Source organism: Chanodichthys erythropterus, chromosome 9 (genome assembly GCF_024489055.1).
Source record: "Chanodichthys erythropterus isolate Z2021 chromosome 9, ASM2448905v1, whole genome shotgun sequence".
Classification (NCBI taxonomy): domain Eukaryota; kingdom Metazoa; phylum Chordata; class Actinopteri; order Cypriniformes; family Xenocyprididae; genus Chanodichthys; species Chanodichthys erythropterus.
This window is the reverse complement of record NC_090229.1, coordinates 30,489,931-30,510,435: the sequence shown is the minus strand read 5'-3', so window position 1 is coordinate 30,510,435 and position 20,505 is coordinate 30,489,931. Positions and strand designations below refer to the sequence as shown.

At 37.1% G+C, this 20,505-nt stretch overlaps 1 protein-coding gene across 4 annotated transcripts in view; it reads left to right on the top strand.

The window, feature by feature from the left end:
* The first annotated feature begins 1,198 nt into the window (after positions 1–1,198).
* Positions 1,199–20,505, top strand: part of grk5l (G protein-coupled receptor kinase 5 like) — a 62,189-nt gene continuing 42,882 nt past the window's right edge. The window contains exon 1 of one of the 4 annotated variants that reach the window (XM_067395302.1): positions 1,199–1,882. In XM_067395302.1, coding sequence (XP_067251403.1) covers positions 1,831–1,882 — 52 coding nt within the window. In that variant the 5' untranslated portion in view covers positions 1,199–1,830. Of the gene's footprint in view, positions 1,883–4,164; positions 4,245–20,505 lie in introns of those variants that run through there. The other 3 variants (XM_067395301.1, XM_067395303.1, XM_067395304.1) reach the window with 3 other exon arrangements.

Genomic DNA, 20,505 nt, shown 5'->3' with positions numbered 1-20,505 from the left:
CCATATGCTTATATGGTGCCCTTATTGCCCAATATGATTTAAGGTTTCTCATGTAAAATATGTCCTTGCATTCATCGGTAGCTAGGGGGTGATTTTGCATTTGTTCTGTTTTGAGGCAACAGTTCTCAGAGAGAAGGACATCAAAAGCTTGTGTTAAGACAACGGTCCTTTTTCGCATTGTGAGAAGAGGGCATGTCATGGCTACAGTTAATATATTAGACTAAATTGCACATTTAGTACAGTGAGTATAATAATTTTATCTAGAGGTCAAAGGCTGAGTTTGATGCCCAATCACAGTTTATAAGCTCTTAATGATTGTTTCCTATTAATAAGCTCATTGTATTTCAGAATACATCAAATGTACAGTAATGTCATTAGGGAGGAAATTTAACTTTCTTGGATTTAAGTGTTTATTAGTATTATTATATTACTTTAAATAAGAAAGCACAATGATACAGGTGACTACAAATAATGTTTGATGTTCACACTCCCTAAAGCGAGTTTCTCTCTCACTAGTGAGTGGAAATGGAAAACAGAAAACCCGGAGCGGAATTAGAACCGGGTGATTAGAAATCCCTTTGGGAGGTGAAATTTTCTTTGTTACCATTGAAATTTCCAGTCCGGATTTCAGTAGTATGTGATGCTTTGCTTAATGCTTTTGTCGACAAAGAAGCAAAAATATACAAACTAAATCAAATTTGGTCTGAAACTTAAGTTATTCAGTATTGATATCTTGAATTATTTTATAGAAGCAATAGCACAAATCGCATTTGTGTTTTGTTTGGTCAAAATGTCAGCATGGCTGATTAACTCAGCAGCTGAATCACGTGTGCTCAAAAGCATTCTTGTTTGTGTTATATAGAGAAATAAAATCCTGCCCGCTCGAATTGACATCTGTTCAAAGTCCTCATGGTGCTCAATTAGCTTAGAACGCAAAACTTGTACGCGCCATGTAAATGTTAAGTGAAATGGCCACCACTTAAATGAAACAAAAAAAAAGTGTAATTTGTCTTCTTTGCTATTTGTTGGCCTTGGCTTTCAATCCCGGGCTATCCCTCTTTCTATTATTGCGCCCAGTGCAGACTGAAAGAGCGGGAGCGGCTTGAATGTGCTGCTATCAAATATCCTTTGACAGCCATGCATGCTTGTTCTTCAAGGCCCGTGCGTCACAGCTGCATTTGAACACGCCCCTTCCAAATGCTTGTTGAATAGAAATGACAAGGAAACATGACAAGCGCTAACGATGAATTTCATATACCGTTATAACTGCGCGAGTGCTCATCATTTCGCATCGCTACTCCATTTGAATGCCGCTCTACCGCTGTAAATCTGAACGGAGCCACGGGGAAAGCCGTTTGGGATCCAGCCAAAAATTACAATTGAAAGCAGAAACCCAGCCCTGCTTCGATTACGCACCGAGAGAGGGAGCACGCTGATAGTGACAGCGGCACTTCAACAACTCATCTATGATCGACCGTAGCTACTCTATTTGATCCGTTTTCTGCCGTGCACCCTCAAAGGATGTAGACATCGGCCTGCTATCTCTTGGCATGTACGTTTTAACGGGACTTGTCGCCAGTGGCTCGACAACGCTGTGTTTCAACAGGCAATGCCTTCCTTACGCGTTTTGTGGCGCAAACTACAACAACCACACGCGTGTGTCAGCGATTCGTTGTTTTACTTGTGTATACGTGTGTTGATAGTTTAAAATGCCTAGGTTTTGATTTAAATACTTTTATAAGGACGGATAATAGCGTATTCTGCTGGGAGGAGCAATAAGGAGCTCTATCTACTCTTCGGCTTCCACGGCAATATCACGGTGGTTTTTTGATGGAGCTGGAGAATATTGTTGCAAACACGGTACTCTTAAAGGCAAGAGAGGGTGAGTACGGAAAATGAACAAAATGTGATTTATTATTATATTTTAATCGTGTGTAGTTATGCTAGTTTTTACAGCCAGGAAAAGCCATGAAACCGCTGCTCGTGCACCTTTTGTGATGATGTAATCTCAAACAGATGCTGTTTGAATTTATCCAGTACTACATGTAACATTGTTTCGAACACCTCCAGCGGTTCTTTCATCTGTAACCGACGTCATAACGCCAGCGTCATAATGCTGTAACATTGTATCGTTTGACAGTTGGTACGTGTTACGGATTGAACGCCTGAAAACATCAGTCTCCCACATCCGTTTTACGCGTTGAAAAGCGAGTCGTGATTTTTTTTTTTTTTTTTAAATGCAAGTTATTAAGATTAAGTGTAGGGAGACTACAAACTTCTCTCTTTGAATAGCCCGTTTTTTTATGATGTTTTCTGTACGATACATTTTCAGCGAGGTAGGCTACATAACGTGAGCTGTGTGTAAGGAAATGGTAGATATGTTACAGCTACCACCTTTTTAACGTTCTCCACACAAACACACAATACTAGCTGATATTAACTCGGTAGGTCCGTCAAACCAGCAGTCGAAAAGGCGATGAGAACGACGCTTGTCGTCGTTACCACGAATACCACAATAACCGCTACTTCCTTTGCTGGTGTTTTGATAGAAGGCCTCGTAAGAAGACCATTATTACGCTGGAGCTTGAACTGACTTTGATTCAGAATGAGCCAAATGTAAACCAGGACCGTAATACTTGGGTAGAAAGAGTTGTAGTATGTGTTGTGTTTTTGTCAGGCCTTGAATAGAATTATCATAGGGCAAAGTTTTTAATTTTACATTTTCCCCCATTTTGACAATCAATGTGAGAAAACGCTTTAGCTTTAAAAGCACTGTTAGTGCAAAGCTGCTCTCTTGAACCTGTGTGCATCATGGAAATTATAATGGAGTCCTGATGGGTCTTGAGAAGGAAAGGCGAGAAACGAGATTTCAACAAACTTGTTTTAGATATGGTAGCCACTTTTCTGTCCATTTCAAAAGAAACATGACATTAAACAAGATTCCATTTACAATTCACACTTCACTTTTTGCTTAGAAAGTGAGTCCGAAGTGAATTGCTAACTGTTATATCTCCTTTGATCCCAGTCAACAGTTACATTTCAATCAGTCATTCAAATTTTGCTTCTTGCAGTTTGTTGTGATCTTAATCTTAAGGTTACATCTCAATGTGTCTTTCAGTTTGTGCTTCTTGCCATCCGCCGTGATCCTTCAGAGCACAGTTATGACATCGTTCAGCAAAAATGGCAAAATATGGAGCTGGTGAATCTTGTTAGCCATATAGCTTCCACAAATTTTTTGCTCCATTGGCTCCATTAATTACCCAAATTCTCTTGTGGGCTGGTCGACTGGAGGCACAAGCCCAAACATTGAGTTCCTTTGCTCAGAGTTTACCATAAATGACCAGGCCTGCGTTTCCCCGTAAACCTAAGTTGATCGTAGCTCCATTGCCACCATTGAAGCTACGATCAACTTAGGCATACAATGCTTTTGGGAAACGCTATCCAGGTTTTGACAAGTGTAAGATTTACAGTGTACTCTTACTATGTTGCTGAACAGAGAGCACTAGCCTAGGCCAGTAATGTTAGCTGATCTAACTGAATAAACTGTAGAGAATTTTTAAAATGTGCATTTATTAAAAAAGCAACTTTTTTTAGTTTATTTTGCTTTTCCACGCTTTAGATAGTAGACAAAAGAGATTCTTTTAAAAGACAGCAGGCTTTGCAAGAGTGTTTTTGTCGATGGTAATGTGGGTGAGTGTACATAGTTTAATAGTTAAAGGGACATTTCACAACGCTTTGTACAAATATTGAAAAAAGCCTTTTTACAAACATGTTTCTCGTCATGCTACTGCTCTTATTCAAGTTCAAACCCTTCTGAACATACAGTGAACATCAGGAAATCAGTCTTTTTAAAGTGGTCTTGTGTTTATTGATGTGTGCAGGCCTCTGTGTGTGTGCATATGTGTGAGAGAGAGCACTTGTTCAGTGAGGGTCTGCTTTGTTTGTCCATGTGTGTGACTGACCCCCCCCCCCCCCATTTGTTTATCACGCTGTGTTCAGAGCAGAAAATGAGGCGCAAGGCACGCAGAGTCTTGTCCAAATGTTCGACTAGCAGTAGATAACAGGAAAAGCAGAGTTTACAGGCCACACAGTCTGTTTACATGGCTGAAGCCATGCTTCCGAAATCATTAGAGAGTCCGGCCAGAGCCAGGCAGCCCCAAACTAAACAGAAAGCCAATCTACGTCTGCTATGATATTCTGCTTGGAGATGTTCAAGCACGGACTTCATGTTGACAATGAAAAAGGTAGGCCCTTGTGTGTAGTTTTAATCTTTACTGAATTTGAATATTTAATTTCATTGAATATTCTCAATTATTCATGTAGCCTGCTATAAGCCTATGACAGTTTAACTATAACTTTCTCTTTGAACTGTCAGTCCACTTTGACATAGCCAGAGCTCAGAAAACATCTTATACTTATGCACGTTATAATATGGAAGCCCAGTAAAAGATAAAAAGTAATTGGTAAAAGTGTGAGAGTTTACAAAAAAAATTAAGTTTCTCACTCCACTTAATTACAGGATGTAAATTCGCAAATGTCAGATATAAAGGCACAAAATGGGCTTCCATATTATATGGACTATAATCTAGGGACTTGCTGAGAACTCGTTCTTGTGTCACATCATGGATTGCATTCTAACATAGTTTGCAATGCATTGATACGTTGAGCCGGCATTGCAGCATTTGTTCTCACACTTGCATAGAGTTGAGTAGAGTGTTTTGATCATGATCAGCCTTTTCTGCCACCACTAGTGACAACATTTACTACTGTAACACCATGTCTACATCCGATGCAAGTGGCGTGACATGCCAAAAGACAAATAGAACCCATAATAATCAGTGATGTTGTCTACACTGGATGTGACACAAGACAAATTCCAACTAGACAGCGTCTAGTTGTGGCGACGCGATGCGACAACTGTTGCTTCCGGTGTAGACACTGTGCAAGCTGCTGCACCAAGTGAAGCGATTCAATATTATAATAAGTCCCATTGCACATAGGCTGACATTATATAGTTTTTTTATGCCTTGTGAATTTCCACAAGCATGAGCTGCAAGAATTGCTTGGATTGATGAGGGAAGTTCATTCGCAAGAGGAGAAATATCAAAATGACATAAGGCAAACATATCAGTCAAGTTCATGACCTCCGATATCTGGTGTCATTAACATAGACAATACAGGCAGATAGGCCATATAAAATAGCCTCATTGTCTTCAGTCCAGGGTCAGCTCAGAGTAGGATGTAAAGTCAACATGAAATCAAATCTGACCCATTTAGTTTTTATGTAATGGGAATGGTTCATTGGTGGATGTTATTCCAAAGAAATACTTTTTTTTCTTAATAATGTATTAATGCACTCTTCCTCTGAAACAACTTTTCTTTTCAGCTGATGTCACTGATGACGGTTATTAGGCATTATTTTAGCAAATGTTTTTGTTTGGTTTGGCTTCGTTCTATTATAGATCACCCACTTTTTACCATCGAACCATTTTACCATTACAATGGTTCCACAAACAATTTTGAATAATTATGGTTTGGAGGTGGAATAAACAGTAAAACAAAAAACAGTAAAAGATCTATGAGGAAAATAATAGAGTGTCCCAGGGATGACGCGTTTTTGTAGGCCAACTCGGAAGTTAGCGCGCACGGGTTCCCTCGACTGAAAGCCTATGGGTTTTTCCATAGACTTTTGGAAAATTGCAGAAAATAAGCTCTGTGTTTAACAAAGGGTTATGACACTTACACGTTTTGTCTATCAAGATAATCTTTACAAGTTAACACACCATTTATAGATTTTGAAGCCTAAATAAAGTCGTCAGATATAAAAGGCTAACAGTAGGCTATAAACGGACTACAGCACACCATGGTCACGGATCAACGTCGTCACCACCACCAAACGTCCTCAAACTTTATTTAGAAAACAACTCTATTTAAAAACATGCTCACTGATTATGATCTGCGCTGTGTATGAATACTTATCCACTTTTTCATGAGAAATGCTGTCCAAATGTCCTGTTTGTCATGATGACGTCTAAAGTCCCCGCCAAAGGAAGTAGTCCCTTTTAGCAATTTGTTAGCAACCGCCGATTTAAAGACACAGTAAAAGTTTTAAAGATCACACGCGGGTTATAACTGGTGTGTTTTATGTCATAGATCAAAACATGAAAGTATTTAGAGGCTTTGTTAACCACAGACCTTATTTCAGGCGATTTAGCAAAAAGCCATTAAAAAAACCCATAGACTTTACGCCGTTGGAACCGGAAGTCCTAAAATGCTAACTCGCTTCCGGGTTTTGCCTACAAAAACGCGTCATCCCTGGGGCACTCTATTACTATCAGTTAAATCTCAGTGTAGAGCCGGTGTGATTCTTCACTTGCCTCATGATTCTAGTTGATTACAATACAGAGGGTAACAATTTGATTATAAAACGATTCTCAGTGCACCTCGATGCATCTTCATCCAATTCTTTTTTTAAATAATAATTACTATATTAATAATCACAATATAGTTCTTTTGTTGTTATCTGCAAACATCAGATGCAAGTGCTTTGATCCCAAAGGACACATGCAACTTTTTTTCATATTCATATATAGTAAGAGTACTTTATTTACAATAAAACAGTACATTAATATGTACTATAGGTCTATTTAATTTTTAAAATAATTGATTATTTCATTTTTATGCATCGATGCAGAATCATTTACAGCAGCATTGTAAAAACTATTATATTCCACAACTCTATCTCTGTATTTTCATAACTTTGACAATTGAATGTCAGTGCATTTTCTGGACAACTGACCAGTCTTAAAGGTGCAGTAAGTGATCTCTGAGAAACACTGTTGGAAGTGGATCGGACCGAGCACCACAACACAATTGTAGCCAATCAGCAGTAGGGGTCATATAGATACAATCATGATGGGGGGAGGATAGAGAGTGAGCAAGAAGGAGATTTGAAGAAAGACTACAGAAAGAGAGATGGCTGAGAGAGAGACATTCCAAAAGAGAAAATGTCAGAGGAATATCACTGGAAAAAGAAGAGTTATGATCAGGCAAGAGCTTTAGGACCTGCGTTAATATTAGCAAAGCTTTCTAGTGCTGGAGAACAAAACAGGAAGGCCTGAAAATGGATGCTGAGGTTGCGTTGTTTCTGCTCCATTTAGGCTTTTCCTCACATGTGAACATTGACTCGCGAACATAAACGGAAGCTCAACTGAACATGAATAACACACAAACTCAAACGTGCTGCGTAATCAATGAGGTTCATTCTCGTGTGTTATAGGCAGCACGTTTGAGCTTCTGGAAGAGGTTTGTTCTTGTGTGTTATTCATGTTCAATGTTTACATGTGAGTAAAAGCATAAATTATATCTTTTCATCATAAAAGAATGATCGAGTCTCTTCAGAAAATTTGGACTTAACCGCTCAATTCATATGGATTCGTTTTCTGACCTCTTTATGATCTTTTTGAAGTGTCAAAGTGTTTGTTGCAAAGGCAGTCAATGGAGAGACAGATATCTCTCAGATTTCGTCAGAAAGATCTTCATTTGTGTACTGAAGATGAATCTTGTGAGTTTGAAACGACATGAGGGTGGCATCGTTTTCATTTTGGGGTAAACTAACCCTTTAAAAATAAGAACAAAGAAGCAAATTGCAAATAAGACAAATACAATCGAACAAAGTTACAAATTAAGTGGGTTTATTTAACATAAAGTAAACTGAATAATCAAAATTAGCCACAAAAGAGAACTGAATTTGAGATTGCATGCTGTCTAAGAGAGGTGGCTTTCTGTGCGCGTTTCAGGTGTGTCTATTAGCGCAAGTACCACATTGAGTTCTCTTTTCATGACTAAACAATCACGCTCTTTATTTTCTCACTAATCCATGTTTCTTTATCACTATAATTTTTCAATAACTTTTAGTTAAGTAGTTAGTAGTTTTATTGCTATTTTCATACCACAATATAAACGATATGGCAAAATCTCTAATGATAGACCCTTTATATCCTTCCTGCGATATATATCGTCTTACTGCCCAGCCCTAGCCATTCATGTAGTTTAAAAACAGCCATCCATGCGTTACGTTTAAAAACAGCTATGTGGTGTGAAGCTAGGGCTGGGCGATATATCGCATGCGATTGTCACGCGCATTTCGTCAGTAAAGCCGGTTCCCTGATTACCGCTAAATCGCCATCACCTGCTTTCAAATGGAGCGGCATTTAATAGACAGAACCGTAGATCACTGACAAGCCACGCAATATCGCGTTCATATCGCAGATTAATCGCCTTCGATAATGAACGCGATATTACGTGGCTTGTCAGTGAACTACAAGTTTTAGCGGTATTCAGGGAACCGGCTTTACTGACGAAATGCGCGTGACAATCTCATGCGATATATCACCCAGCCCTATGTGAAGCAGAATGGAAAAAAAACACAGTGCTCTATATATTTAATATAATTAATTAAAACTTCATGCATAATGTGAAAAACTGTGAGACGCTGAAGTATTTTTTTTAATTGTTAGGGGAAAAAATCTATAAGTCTAGTCGACCTCACTAGCCAGCTAGTCAGTTGGTGGTTAACTATTCAATCATCCTGACCCATCCCAATTTGTAGATTGGTCCATTATTAAGCTGACAGAATTAAATGTACCATGGAACAATACCCAAGAGCAGCCCTGTTAACCAGGACCTTAGGTAATGTTTTTCCTTTGGCAACCTCTAATGGAAGTAGCATTGTATTGGTTTCTTTTCAAAGAATGAGTGAGTGAGTGACTGTGTCTGAGAGATGGTGGGGGGTGAATTCCTAAGCAAGGCTGTAATCTGACCCTGGCCTCCTCAGACAGCATAGGCGATGTGGAGTGCATGTCGTAACCCATGACGACGGTGGACGAGGGGCTCTCCTTCCCATTCAAGAACTCTGGATCTGGCAGACTGCTCCTCTTCGTTGGAAACTGTGCCGTGTGAAATCCTGAAGAATAAACGTCATCCAGACCCATGTGAAGAGGTAGTCAGAGGCAAATGAGGAGACTAAAGTGCAGAGACCAAAAAAAGAGTAAGAGCGAATGCAAGGCAGTGAAAGAAAGGTGAAAGAACTAAAAGAGAAAAAGAAATATTGTTACACACATAAAGGGTTGGTTTGTGCTGCTGTTTTTGCCAGATGCTAAAAAGTTGTGTCACTGCATCGAGGTATTACATTCCTGTGTTGTTAATATACAGCTTCCTGTGTTAAAATGCACTCTATCATCACAAAGCATCTTCTTATGTAGGTAGTCTATCATAGGTGATGCTTGCTGAAGTAAGCATCTTTAGTACTAGGCATAGGCATTGGCAATGATTTTGCTGGCAGTGTACATTTAAGCAACACTGTGAATTAATGCTTTTATTGGCCATTGGCCTAACATTGGTTAAGTGTCCTAACGATAAAATAGATAATTTAATAGTATATTAAAAAGGTATTTAAAGTAATTCCTGTAGATGAAACCGTAGACCATGCAACACCAAGGCCATGGCTCTGATTCTCAGAGAATGCATAAAAATGTGTACTTTGAGTATAGTGTTAGTTGATTTGGTTAAAGGTGTCTGTCAAATGCATAAATGTGATTGTAAACTTCCGATTTATTCTTCATTAGCTGCATAAGATTTGAGAAGTTTTATTCTCAAATCTCATTTCAATGAATAATTCAAAGTAATTCATAGAAGTGTCAGTGTGCCATTATTCATTTATTGACATGGTTTACTTAAATAGCATAAACCATGTAGGCTGGTATATTGGTGCATATAGCATAACTGAAAATTAAGCATAATTCTTAGTGTTCATTCAGTGAAAAGCTATACCATGATTATTTTACTGTATTTACTGTACTGCATGATCAAACAATGGCTATTTAAAAATCGTTCATTTCTATAAATAGAAAAACAGTTTTAAATTGGTTCGTAGCAATATTACATGAATATAACAATAACAATGGAATCTATTTTATTAACTCTGACTTTAGTCTTCTAAAGGCTAAAATGTGTTACTATTATTATTTATTACTATTATTATTGCTACTTTATGTAGGCCAGGCATACATAATTCTCACATAACATTTTGCTGAACCATTGTTTATCCACACCCAGTCTAGAAATGACTGCCACAAGGATGGATGTGCTGTGGTACAAGCAACACAAATATGTAGCAGAGGTGCTGAAGCTCGTGTTGGGCTGAGACTGATAGGCGTGAAAATTGAATTTGACTTGTTGTAAATGGCTGGTTGGTTTGCGAGCGGACGTCTGTTGCCTTAGCTGATGTCATTTCTGTCTGATCTAATTCCACACGGTCAATATCCATACTAACTTGTTGACTGACTTGTGGCATTGGTTACATTTAGAAGTGGTCGAGGGAAAGTCACGTGTGCTACTGAAATGGCTGGGTTATGTTTGAAGTCAGACTTTAATGTTTTTTTTATTCAAATGTGGATGTATTAAGAGAAGATGGCAGGGGGTTTGGGAAATGTATCTTAAAATCTAGAAAAAGTATGACCTTCACTGTCAAGGACGTGTCCCTTCCCCAATAATCAGATATGGGCCAAATTGTCCCTCCACAATATTTGATATTCTTTGATGCTGCTCTGGTGCACTCTATTATGCACCACTTTGAATGTTGGTAGAATGACAAAAAGTTTTAAAAGTTCATTGTTAGGTTGGTCTGCTTCAGTGTTTAAACAGCGCTCGTGTGTTTACATGCACGTTCTTAACCCGATTATGCTTAATAATCCGACAATGCATGTGGTTATGTAAACACATTAAACCAATTAACCAATTAACATTTTTGCCCCTTACCCTGATTTTGCCTGGCATGTAAACACATTGACATGCATTCTATTGGCTTATTGAAGTGTGCATGTGTGATATGTAACTGGAAAGGGTCCTTTGGATTTTTTCAGGCAGAGCAAGGATGTCATGGTTGGAAATGTATGGCAAACTCTGACTCTTTCTTTTTTTAAAAGATTTATTTTTGCTGTTTTTGCCTTTATTATGATAGGACAGTGATTTAGACAGGAAGCGAAGTGGGAGAGAGAGGGGGGGACGGGATCGGGAAAGGACCACAAGCCGGGACTCAAACTCGGGTCGCCCGAAGCGCATTGGCCCTACATGTCGGCGCGCTGCCCATGAGGCCATCGGCGCTGACCTCTGACTCTTTCTTGACCAAAGAAATTATAAAAATATTTTCTCATCTCGTCCAGCCAAAGTAGAAGTGGTACAGTCAAAATACTGCTTGTTTATTTCACATCACATTTCACATTACAAATAGAATACTTGGAGGCAGATACACAAATTATTAGGTTTTGACATCACTACCAGATAATTTTTTTATTAAAGACTTGTTTACTTGCTTTTATGGATTATTGATTTGCATGTAACCCGGGACAACAGTTTAATTCAATAAGCTGATTTTTGGGAGTTTTTCATCATATCGGCGTGTATGTAAACATTCTCAATGTTAAAATGTTTGAAGGCGGGCTTTACTGTTCACAGAAGGCAAACATGAATTCCAGCGTGACGATTCAGTTTTAGCAAAGAATGTGAATGTAAGATGTAATCGGCTAAACATTTAGTATTCGACAACTTTTTTATGATAGAAAGGTTAAGTGACTGAAAGTAATATCCAGTAGTCAGGCAAACTACTTGAATTTTTTGTCAAATTGTGCCATTTTGAATTGAGTTTCGCCATTTTAGATTTCTAGTGATTCATGTAATTCAATATTAAATGTGCTGTGACAAGACAAGATGCATTAACAACATATTAGGAATTTGGTTAAAAGTGAATGTGTGCTAAATTTAAAACAAAAATATTATTTGCAAAAGTTCAAATTGATTACTAATAAATTCTAGTTCTTTTGACTTTTTCTTTTTTTTTCTCTCTCTTAAATCTCTTTTAATCCTTTAATTATTTAATTCCTTTAAATGGTAATCACCCATCAATTTTCAAGACATAGTTCTGGCCTTTCATGAAGCTTCAAATGAGTCGGAATATAGTGCTTTGTGTTCTTATGGACTACTATTAATTGTGCGTTTGTGGTCTTTTTTTGGATATTGATTGGCGTGGGTACTACAAACTGTTATTGTATAAGCCGTGTCGATGTAAGTAAATAAAAGACCTTTTTTTTTTTTTTTTTTTTTTTTTTTTTTTTTTTACTGTTCCTTTAAGAGCAGCTCACTGAGAGTGAAGAGGTGCTAGAACAGAGTTCCAACATTAGGAAAGGTCAAGATAGTGTGACCTTGAGCTGTCCTGGTACTCATACAATACATTGCTAAATGATTAGATAATTGTTGGCATGAACTGGGTTTTGACAGCCCTAGAAGTACTGGGCCAAGGTGCAGTTTTGGAAAATAAGGGAAAATTATCCATCTGATCTCAATCTGTTAATGAATGTACACTCTTAAAAATAATTGCTATTTATATACATCTGTGGTTCCATGAAGAACCTTTAACATTCATGGAACCTTTCCATGGCACAAAAGGTTATTTATAGTGGAAAAAGGTTCTTTAGATTTAAAATTGTTCTTCACACTATAAAAAAAATGGTTCTTTTAAAAATGTGTTTTCTATGGCATTGTTATGCATTTTCTAAGTGTAAATTAAATAATGGTGAAATTTAGACATTGTTTTGCTCAATCATTTGCTTTTTTTAATTCTTAGAAATTAATATAACATTGAATATTTGTGGATCACCTGTTATTTACTTGCCAGTCATTGTAGAGAAAAGCTAAATAATATTTCCTGTAAAGGGCAGTGTTACATTGGAGAGAATTTGGACTTGGGACTTGGGACTAATTAGATGGTATCTTGTAGGTGTATAAAAAAAAAAAAGGTGTAAAATAGAGTTCCATTTTGCATTTTCACCACAACAGTACAGAATGAACAACATTTGATAAAACTAAAGCATGTTGCAACAGGATTTGGGTGCTTGTAGTTGATGTTCCACCATGAAGAGCAGCTCAGCAATTGCATCATCAGTGAGGGCAATGACATGAAGCTAAGAATGCTCGAGTCAGAGCAGCTGAACTTTTAACCACATTCTGTCCTGCTGAAGTGCAAGGGAGTTTTCTTTCATTTTCATCTGCCACATTTTCCTCTAAAGGTTTTTACTGGCTTTATTGCCTGTCCTTAACTGCAGTCTCTTGCAGTCTTTTTTGTATGACGTAATGCAGTAAAGTTTTAAAAGCTCTTCTCAGTGGAGAGACTCTAATGGAAGGGAAGGTCCATCATCATGAAGTCTGAACCTCGCCTTCAGAGCCTGCTTGTGTTTATGTGAGAGTGAGAACAGAGCCAACTGTGAAATATTTAGGCTCAATTTGGACTGGCTTTAAAAAAACAAACAAACAAAAAATCCATCAACATGTGTGTTCATTAGCAGCTTTTTAAAATAATTTTTTAGAGCTTTTTTGCCTCCTTTTTGATTGTTTTTACTTTTGGAGATAAAAGTGGGAATGATACGATTTACCCAATTACCGCTGTACCATGGTGCCAACCTTGAATGTCATTTAGGACGGATGATTGGTAGAATATCTCATTACATGTCTGAAATTCTGCTTTGCATATTACAAACCATGAGTGCATGCCATGCTTTGCATATAACATTGTCCGAACGAATACAATGTGTCCTATTGATAAAAAATTTGAATACCCTCAAATTTTTACAGTATATAGAGGAAAGTGGGGAAAGATGTGGCATCCTTAATCTACCACACTGTGTATTTCCTGCTATAAATATTTAGAATAGGCTCATCATACAGAGCTGTATGTGACTCAAAGATACACATGAGAAAAATGACAAGCAGTAAGGCTAAACGTTTTTTTGAAAAATTTCCTGTTTTATATGACAGGTCAAATCATTTTGCTAAAAATATATTATAAATTATTCAATTAAGCATGTTTTGGTAGCTGTGGGGGTAAAGTGTGCCAGCAGCTCAATCAATAGTAATTGTGAGCTTTGCCTTTAAATGTATAATGTAATTTACCAAAATATTGAACATTTTTACTACACTAAATTATATCAAATACTGAATCTTTTCTTGGCTGGTTTATGCAGATAATAACCCTATAAAGCCTACTGTAGCATATTTGATGTGCAAATTTCTAAGGGCTCTAAATTATCAACATGACAAACTTTGCTGAAAAACCTGTTATACGCAATCGTCTATGCCTTATGTCTTCGGATTGATAGTTTATAATTTCAGCGTAAAAAGTAAAAAAACGTTTAGTATAATTTTAAAATGGTTCAATAAACTGTTGCATTAAATTGAATTTTTAGACTTATTATTTCAAATGTCAGGATTTATAAGGTTAATAATGTGCAGCAAAATAAGACATTGGAATTTTTCAATGTGGGATTGTGCACAAGGTTCTTTATTGGCATTGATAGTTCCATGAAAAACCTTTAACATCCATGGAATCATCGTATTGCACAAAATTTAGAAAAAAGCACTTTAGATTATTAAAATGTTCTTCACACTAAGAATGAAATGGGACTTTTAAGAACTGACCACTGAGAGGTTCTTTGGTGAACCAAAAAATGTTTTTATGACATTGCTGTGAAAACCCAAAGATTAATTTTATCCCATGACACAGCTCACCCCTAATGTGTGGGACTTATTTGAAGGAAAAATTTTATTTCTATGGCCTTATACTGTAGTTATTTTCTTGTAATTTCAGCTGCTAACAGTCCTCGGATATAAGGAGTATTAAAGGATTAGTTCAGTTTCAAATGAAAATGAGCCCAAGCTTTACTCACCTTCAAGCAATCCTAGGTGTATATGACTTTCTTTTTTCTGATGAACACAATCGTCAGATTTTAATAAATATCCTGATGCATTCAAGCTTTATAATGGCAGTGAATGGGACCAACGAGTATGAGCTGCTTCCATCCACATCCGTCCATCATAAACGTACTCCGCACAGCTCCGGGGGGTTAATAAACGCCTTCTGAAGTGATTAGTTTGTGTAAGAAAAAATATCCATATTTAACAAGTTATAAAAGTAAAATATCTAGCTTCCACCAGACCGCCTTCTGTATTTAAGATGTCATCGAACGTTTTTTTTTACAAGATCTAATATAAGTCTTAAGGTGTCCCCTGAATGTGTCTGTGAAGTTTCAGCTCAAAATACCCCATTGATTTATGCCTATTTTGGGGCATAATTAGAAATGCGGCAATTCATGCTGTGGCCCCTTTAAATGCTCGCGCTCTCCGCCCCCAGAGCTCGCGCTTGCCTTAAACAGTGCATAAACAAACTTTACACAGCTAATATAACCCTCAAAATGGATCTTTACAAAGTGTTCGTCATGCATACTGCATGCATGCGTCTGATTATGTGAGTATTGTATTTATTTGGATTTTTACATTTGATTCTGAATGAGTTTGAGGTTTTGCTCCATGGCTAAAGCTAACATTACACACTGTTGGAATGAAGTTGTGTTTATGAATTATACAGATTGAAAATAGCGACGGCTCTTGTCTCCGTGAATACAGTAAGATGGTAACTTAAACCACATTTAACAGTACATTAGCAACATGCTAATGAAACATTTAGAAAGACAATTTACAATTATCCCTAAAAATATCATGTTATCATGAATCATGTCAGTTATTATTGCTCCATCTACCATTTTTCGCTGTTGTCCTTGCTTGCTTACCTAGTCTGATGATTCAGCTGTGCATAGATCCAGACGTTAATACTGGCTGCCCTTGTGTAATGCCTCGATCATGGGCTGGCATATGCAAATATTGGGGGCGTACACCCCGACTGTTACGTAACAGTCGGTGTTATGTTCTAAGTTCTTCGGAGGTCTTTTAAACAAATGAGATTTATATAAGAAGGAGAAAACAATGGAGTTTGAGAGTTTATAATGGAGTTTATTTAACTATGCCAATATAAATTCAATTTTTAATTCTAGGGCACCTTTCAAGTTACGAAGAAAGTGTAAACTGGCGTCACGCCTGTTAAGCTATTTCCATATGTTGAATAGGGAAGGCATGGGAAGTAGCATAAGCTTTTACAACTTCTTTGTACGTTGAATATGGAAAAAAGTCTGGTGGAAGCTAGATATTTTACTTCATAACTTGTTAAATATGGATTTTTTTTTTTTTTTTACACACACATGCATCGCTTCACTTCAGAAGCCCTTTATTAACCCCCCGGAGCTCGGATGCATCAGGATATTTATTTAAATATCTCAGATTTTGTTCATCAGAAAGAAGAAAGTCATATACTCCTAGGGTGGCTTGAGGGTGAGAAAAGCTTAGGTAATTTTCAATTTAAAGTGAACTAATCCTTTAATATTACCTCTATCTCATTTCTGCTGGCATAGAGGACAACTTAACTAAAAGTTGCTCAACTTAAACAAGTTTCCCCTATACATATTAAAATTCTTCAAACAGAAACATCCTTCATAAATGGAAGGGGCATGATTGGTGTTCATTACAGAGAAATACAGGTCTGAGGTCTTGTAAAGTAGTCCCAGATTTGTCATATATTGGGGGTGGTGGGAGGGGGGTGGCTATCCTAATATTTTGTGGGATAAATTGCAAAATGTGTTGCATGAAGCAGAGGGACTACACTCCTATTGGTAGTTGAAAGCACAAGCATATTCTCCTAAATATTTAATAGCCGATCATGTGAGGGGTGGGGCTTGTGTAGAGTGGAATAACAGCTATTCCAATTCAGGAGAAAACATCAAAGCTTTCTTTTATTTTTCCTTTTGTTTGGTTTCATTTAGGAAAAAGATCAATAGCATGAAAGAAATTGGATTTATTCTCAGATCATAATTAATGCAGCACTAAACTTTTTTTGCTCAGAATGTTCTTATTGGACAGTGATGTAACAAGAAACCTCTGAACTCGTAACAACAGTCAGGTGGAGTCCATGGGACGAATATGAGGAGCTTGAGGGGGAAGAGGTGGAGGGAGCAGCAGTGGTGTAGAGGAAATCAAGAACAGCTGGCGAGGAAGTTAGGGGCTCTACGAGGAATAGCGAAACCACTTTGACCCCCTGTCCAAAACAACTACTGTGAACGTATTTCTGCTTCGCTGCTTTGAAGTTCTGTAACAAAACCATTGTCCGATTTCTTGATGGCATTCCATGCAACCATTTAAAGCATCATCCCTAATTTCAACAGGCCTTTTATGTTTACCTGAATGAGCTGTGTAAAAGAAAGAATGGTGTGTGTAAGAGATAAATGCCATCTGCCTCTCCTTGATCTTTCATGTTGGGGCAGGTATCGAGAGGTAACCGGCCTCTCCTCCACTTTTTTTTTCTCCATTGTTATCTATTCTTTTCCTGTGGACTTTTGAGATGATGCCTTGGTGACAGCATTGTGTGGCATACTTTGACTGCAAATGCTATGTGATGCTTTTGTGTTATGTAATTGCAGCACAAAGCATCCATGATGGCATTCAGACCGGCATGCTTTCTCACATTCCACACTGTGGCTATTTATAGTGCAAGGAGAGATACGACACCTGGCTTAAGTCTCAGGAAGAGTTTAATGATTCCTTTGTGGTACAGGTCCTACAAGGATTAAACATAGACAGATTTACACGCTCACACACCCACTCATGCCAATTCTCTGAAATACATATCTCAAATACACACATATATTACATACATTTTCATGTTTTCTCCCTTGCACCTGGGAGTAAAATTCGTACAAAAAAACAACAACAAAGCAAAACAAAAAAAAAAAACAATCTTGTCCAGGGCTCAACATTAAGGATCATGGGAGAGTTTGTTTTTACTGTTAGGGGAATCTACCCTACATTTTTTAAACACAAAAAAACATCCTGTTTGAAGTGCTGTGTTGTCACCATTTGGTTATCTTGCAAATGTCTTTTAATTAGGAATGTGCAAAACTACATTATCAAAGTTGACTAATTGATGGGTTGCCTGAATAACTAGTCGATTAAACTGCCCTTTTATGCTTTTCTTGGATATAATTTCTTGTTGAATGTAATATAGCTGTTTGTGAATGTAAAAGGTCTGCAAAGTTTCAAAGATCAAAGTGCATGATATATGTCGTTATTGTCTCATAAAGGGCAGAACAGAATAATTTTAGTTAATTCCAGTCTTTCCTACATAAGTTTGTAACAGATTTTGCATAATGTCAATGTAGGTTCTTCATCGGCTGCCAGTCTGAGAAATGTATCTACTTTGACCTACCCTCAAACATGTAGTTGTAGCTGAGGTTAGTTTGGTTAATGTTGTCGACATATCGGGAAGGAGGTTTGTTTTCTTTCTTTTTTTCCCATCTCTGCGATAGCAAATCTACTTAGCATGCATTTCCAAAGGATGAGAACTTGGGCTGAAAATTGATATTGTAAAACCAACCTATCACTGTGTATAGAAAAACTGAGAAACCCTCCAGATGTGAAATTCAAATGGGTTCATTCGTAATAGGCATTTTGTTTCTGACATATGCTGTAAACGGTAGACCAAATTACAACCGACTGGGACATCTGACCAATCAGAGCAGGGAAGGCTCTCGGAAAGGAGGGGTTTAGAGAGACCGAATTCTTTATCGAACCATTTCAGACTCTGTGAGTTAACTGGTGATGTTGCAATGTATATTATGAGAAAATTAAAGTTTTTTTTAAACTTAAAATTGAATGAAAAATATTTAGTATACACAACCGGCAAAAAAAAAGAAGTTTGGAATTAAGATTTTTAAAAATGTTAAAAAGTCACTTATGCTTACCAAGGCTGCATTTATTTGGGGAAAAATATAGTAAAAATGTGTTATTCCTGTGATGGCAAAGCTGAATTTTCAGCATCATTACTGTAGTCTTTTGTGTCACATGATCTTTCAGAAATCATTCTGATATGCTGATTTGGAATAATTAAGTTTTTTAAATGCTTCTTTAGATGTATTATAAATATTAGTATTTATTACATTTATTTATGATGGGGGGAGTACTGTCTGAACTACTGATCTCACTGGGTCAGCAGAACTTTTCATTTTTGCACAATAGGCCTGAACTTGATTCACAATCACTGCTGAATTGCTCTAAGGTCACACACTAGCCCGACTGTGTTCCCAGTCAACGTACTTGCATCCAACCCCATCTGACTTGTGTGTACCAACAGATTTTGCCCCCGAGCTCAAAAGCTATTTTTAATTCTGGTAATTATCAAATGTCACATTAAGTATGCATGGCTTCAGGAGAACTAATTGAACGTATATCAGCTGTTTGCCACAAGCTGTTCTTCTTTGGTGTTTGTTCAAAATTCTGATTATTGTTAAAAAAAACACTGATGTAGTGTCATCTTTGTTAGTTGTGAAATGATATTCAATAAAGTGAATTAAACTGAGCTAATTTTTAGATTCTAGGTATAAAAACTGGTGTCATACTTGTTAAATCTGCCTCTTCAACATATTTGTATTATGAGAATGCAAGAAAGATCGTTAAAGTTGTACAATATGTAAACAAAGACAATTAGATATTTGCATTATGTTTACATTCATAAAGTTTGCATTCAGGTTTGCAGGAACACAACAGCTGCTCGGTTCTTCAGAAGGAATTTTCATTTTTTACATTTCCTTATGAAAATGTGAGTATTGCCTAAGGCCAGATTGATGCTAGATTGTTAGGGATGGTTGGCAGGGTGTTGCTATGCAGTTGCTAAGATGGTCTGGGTATTGTTTTTTAATGGCATTGCTAAGGCATTAACATAATGACTTACTTGTGTGCTGCTTTTACTCATAGGGTAGTGAAACTATCCATCGGATGCACATATTAGATTCTCGAGTGGATATTTTTCACCAGCTGTTTAATGATTTCTGCCCATTCGGGCATATTATTATTCATTTGGTTTACTGCTTTTGACATACTATACAGAAGGGATGTTCCCTAGATGTGTCTTGGGTTTTAATGGAAGTCCAAAAGGGATTTGCCAGTTTTATCATTCACCAGGCAAAATTCAGTGAACCTGATCCCTTAGAAAAGTTTTAGCCTACCTGTCCTCAATCTTGTTCTAAACCGCTAACCCTTAATACAAGCGATAGTAATAGTGTTCCTTAACTTAGTGGCAGTTAAAGCCTGGAGCATGTTTTGACCAATATGACCAAGCTATTTATTTTTTCAGAAAAAATTTTTTTTTGTACTTTCAATAAAAAACGTTTTTGATGACACACAGCCTGTAGATTAGATAAATGCCTTCCTGTTGTTCTGTAATCTGATATACGCATTGAGGATCAAAGATCGATATTATAAAAATTTGATATCTTTGTACAGCTGTAAAAAAGGAAGTAGCCATTTGCATTTATCTGAGTACCACAAGAATCCTGTTTCATGTTTGACTGTCATTGACTCAAAAAAGAATATTTTCACCCCCCAAAAATGGTTTTAAGCCAGTTATTTATATCTTTTGCATTAGTGTGTCAGTAGGAAATATCAGTTTACATTGCCAAACGTTCCTTTTGCCATTAATTGTAATTATCCAGTGAGATTTTGGTATGCACAAGGTGTCTG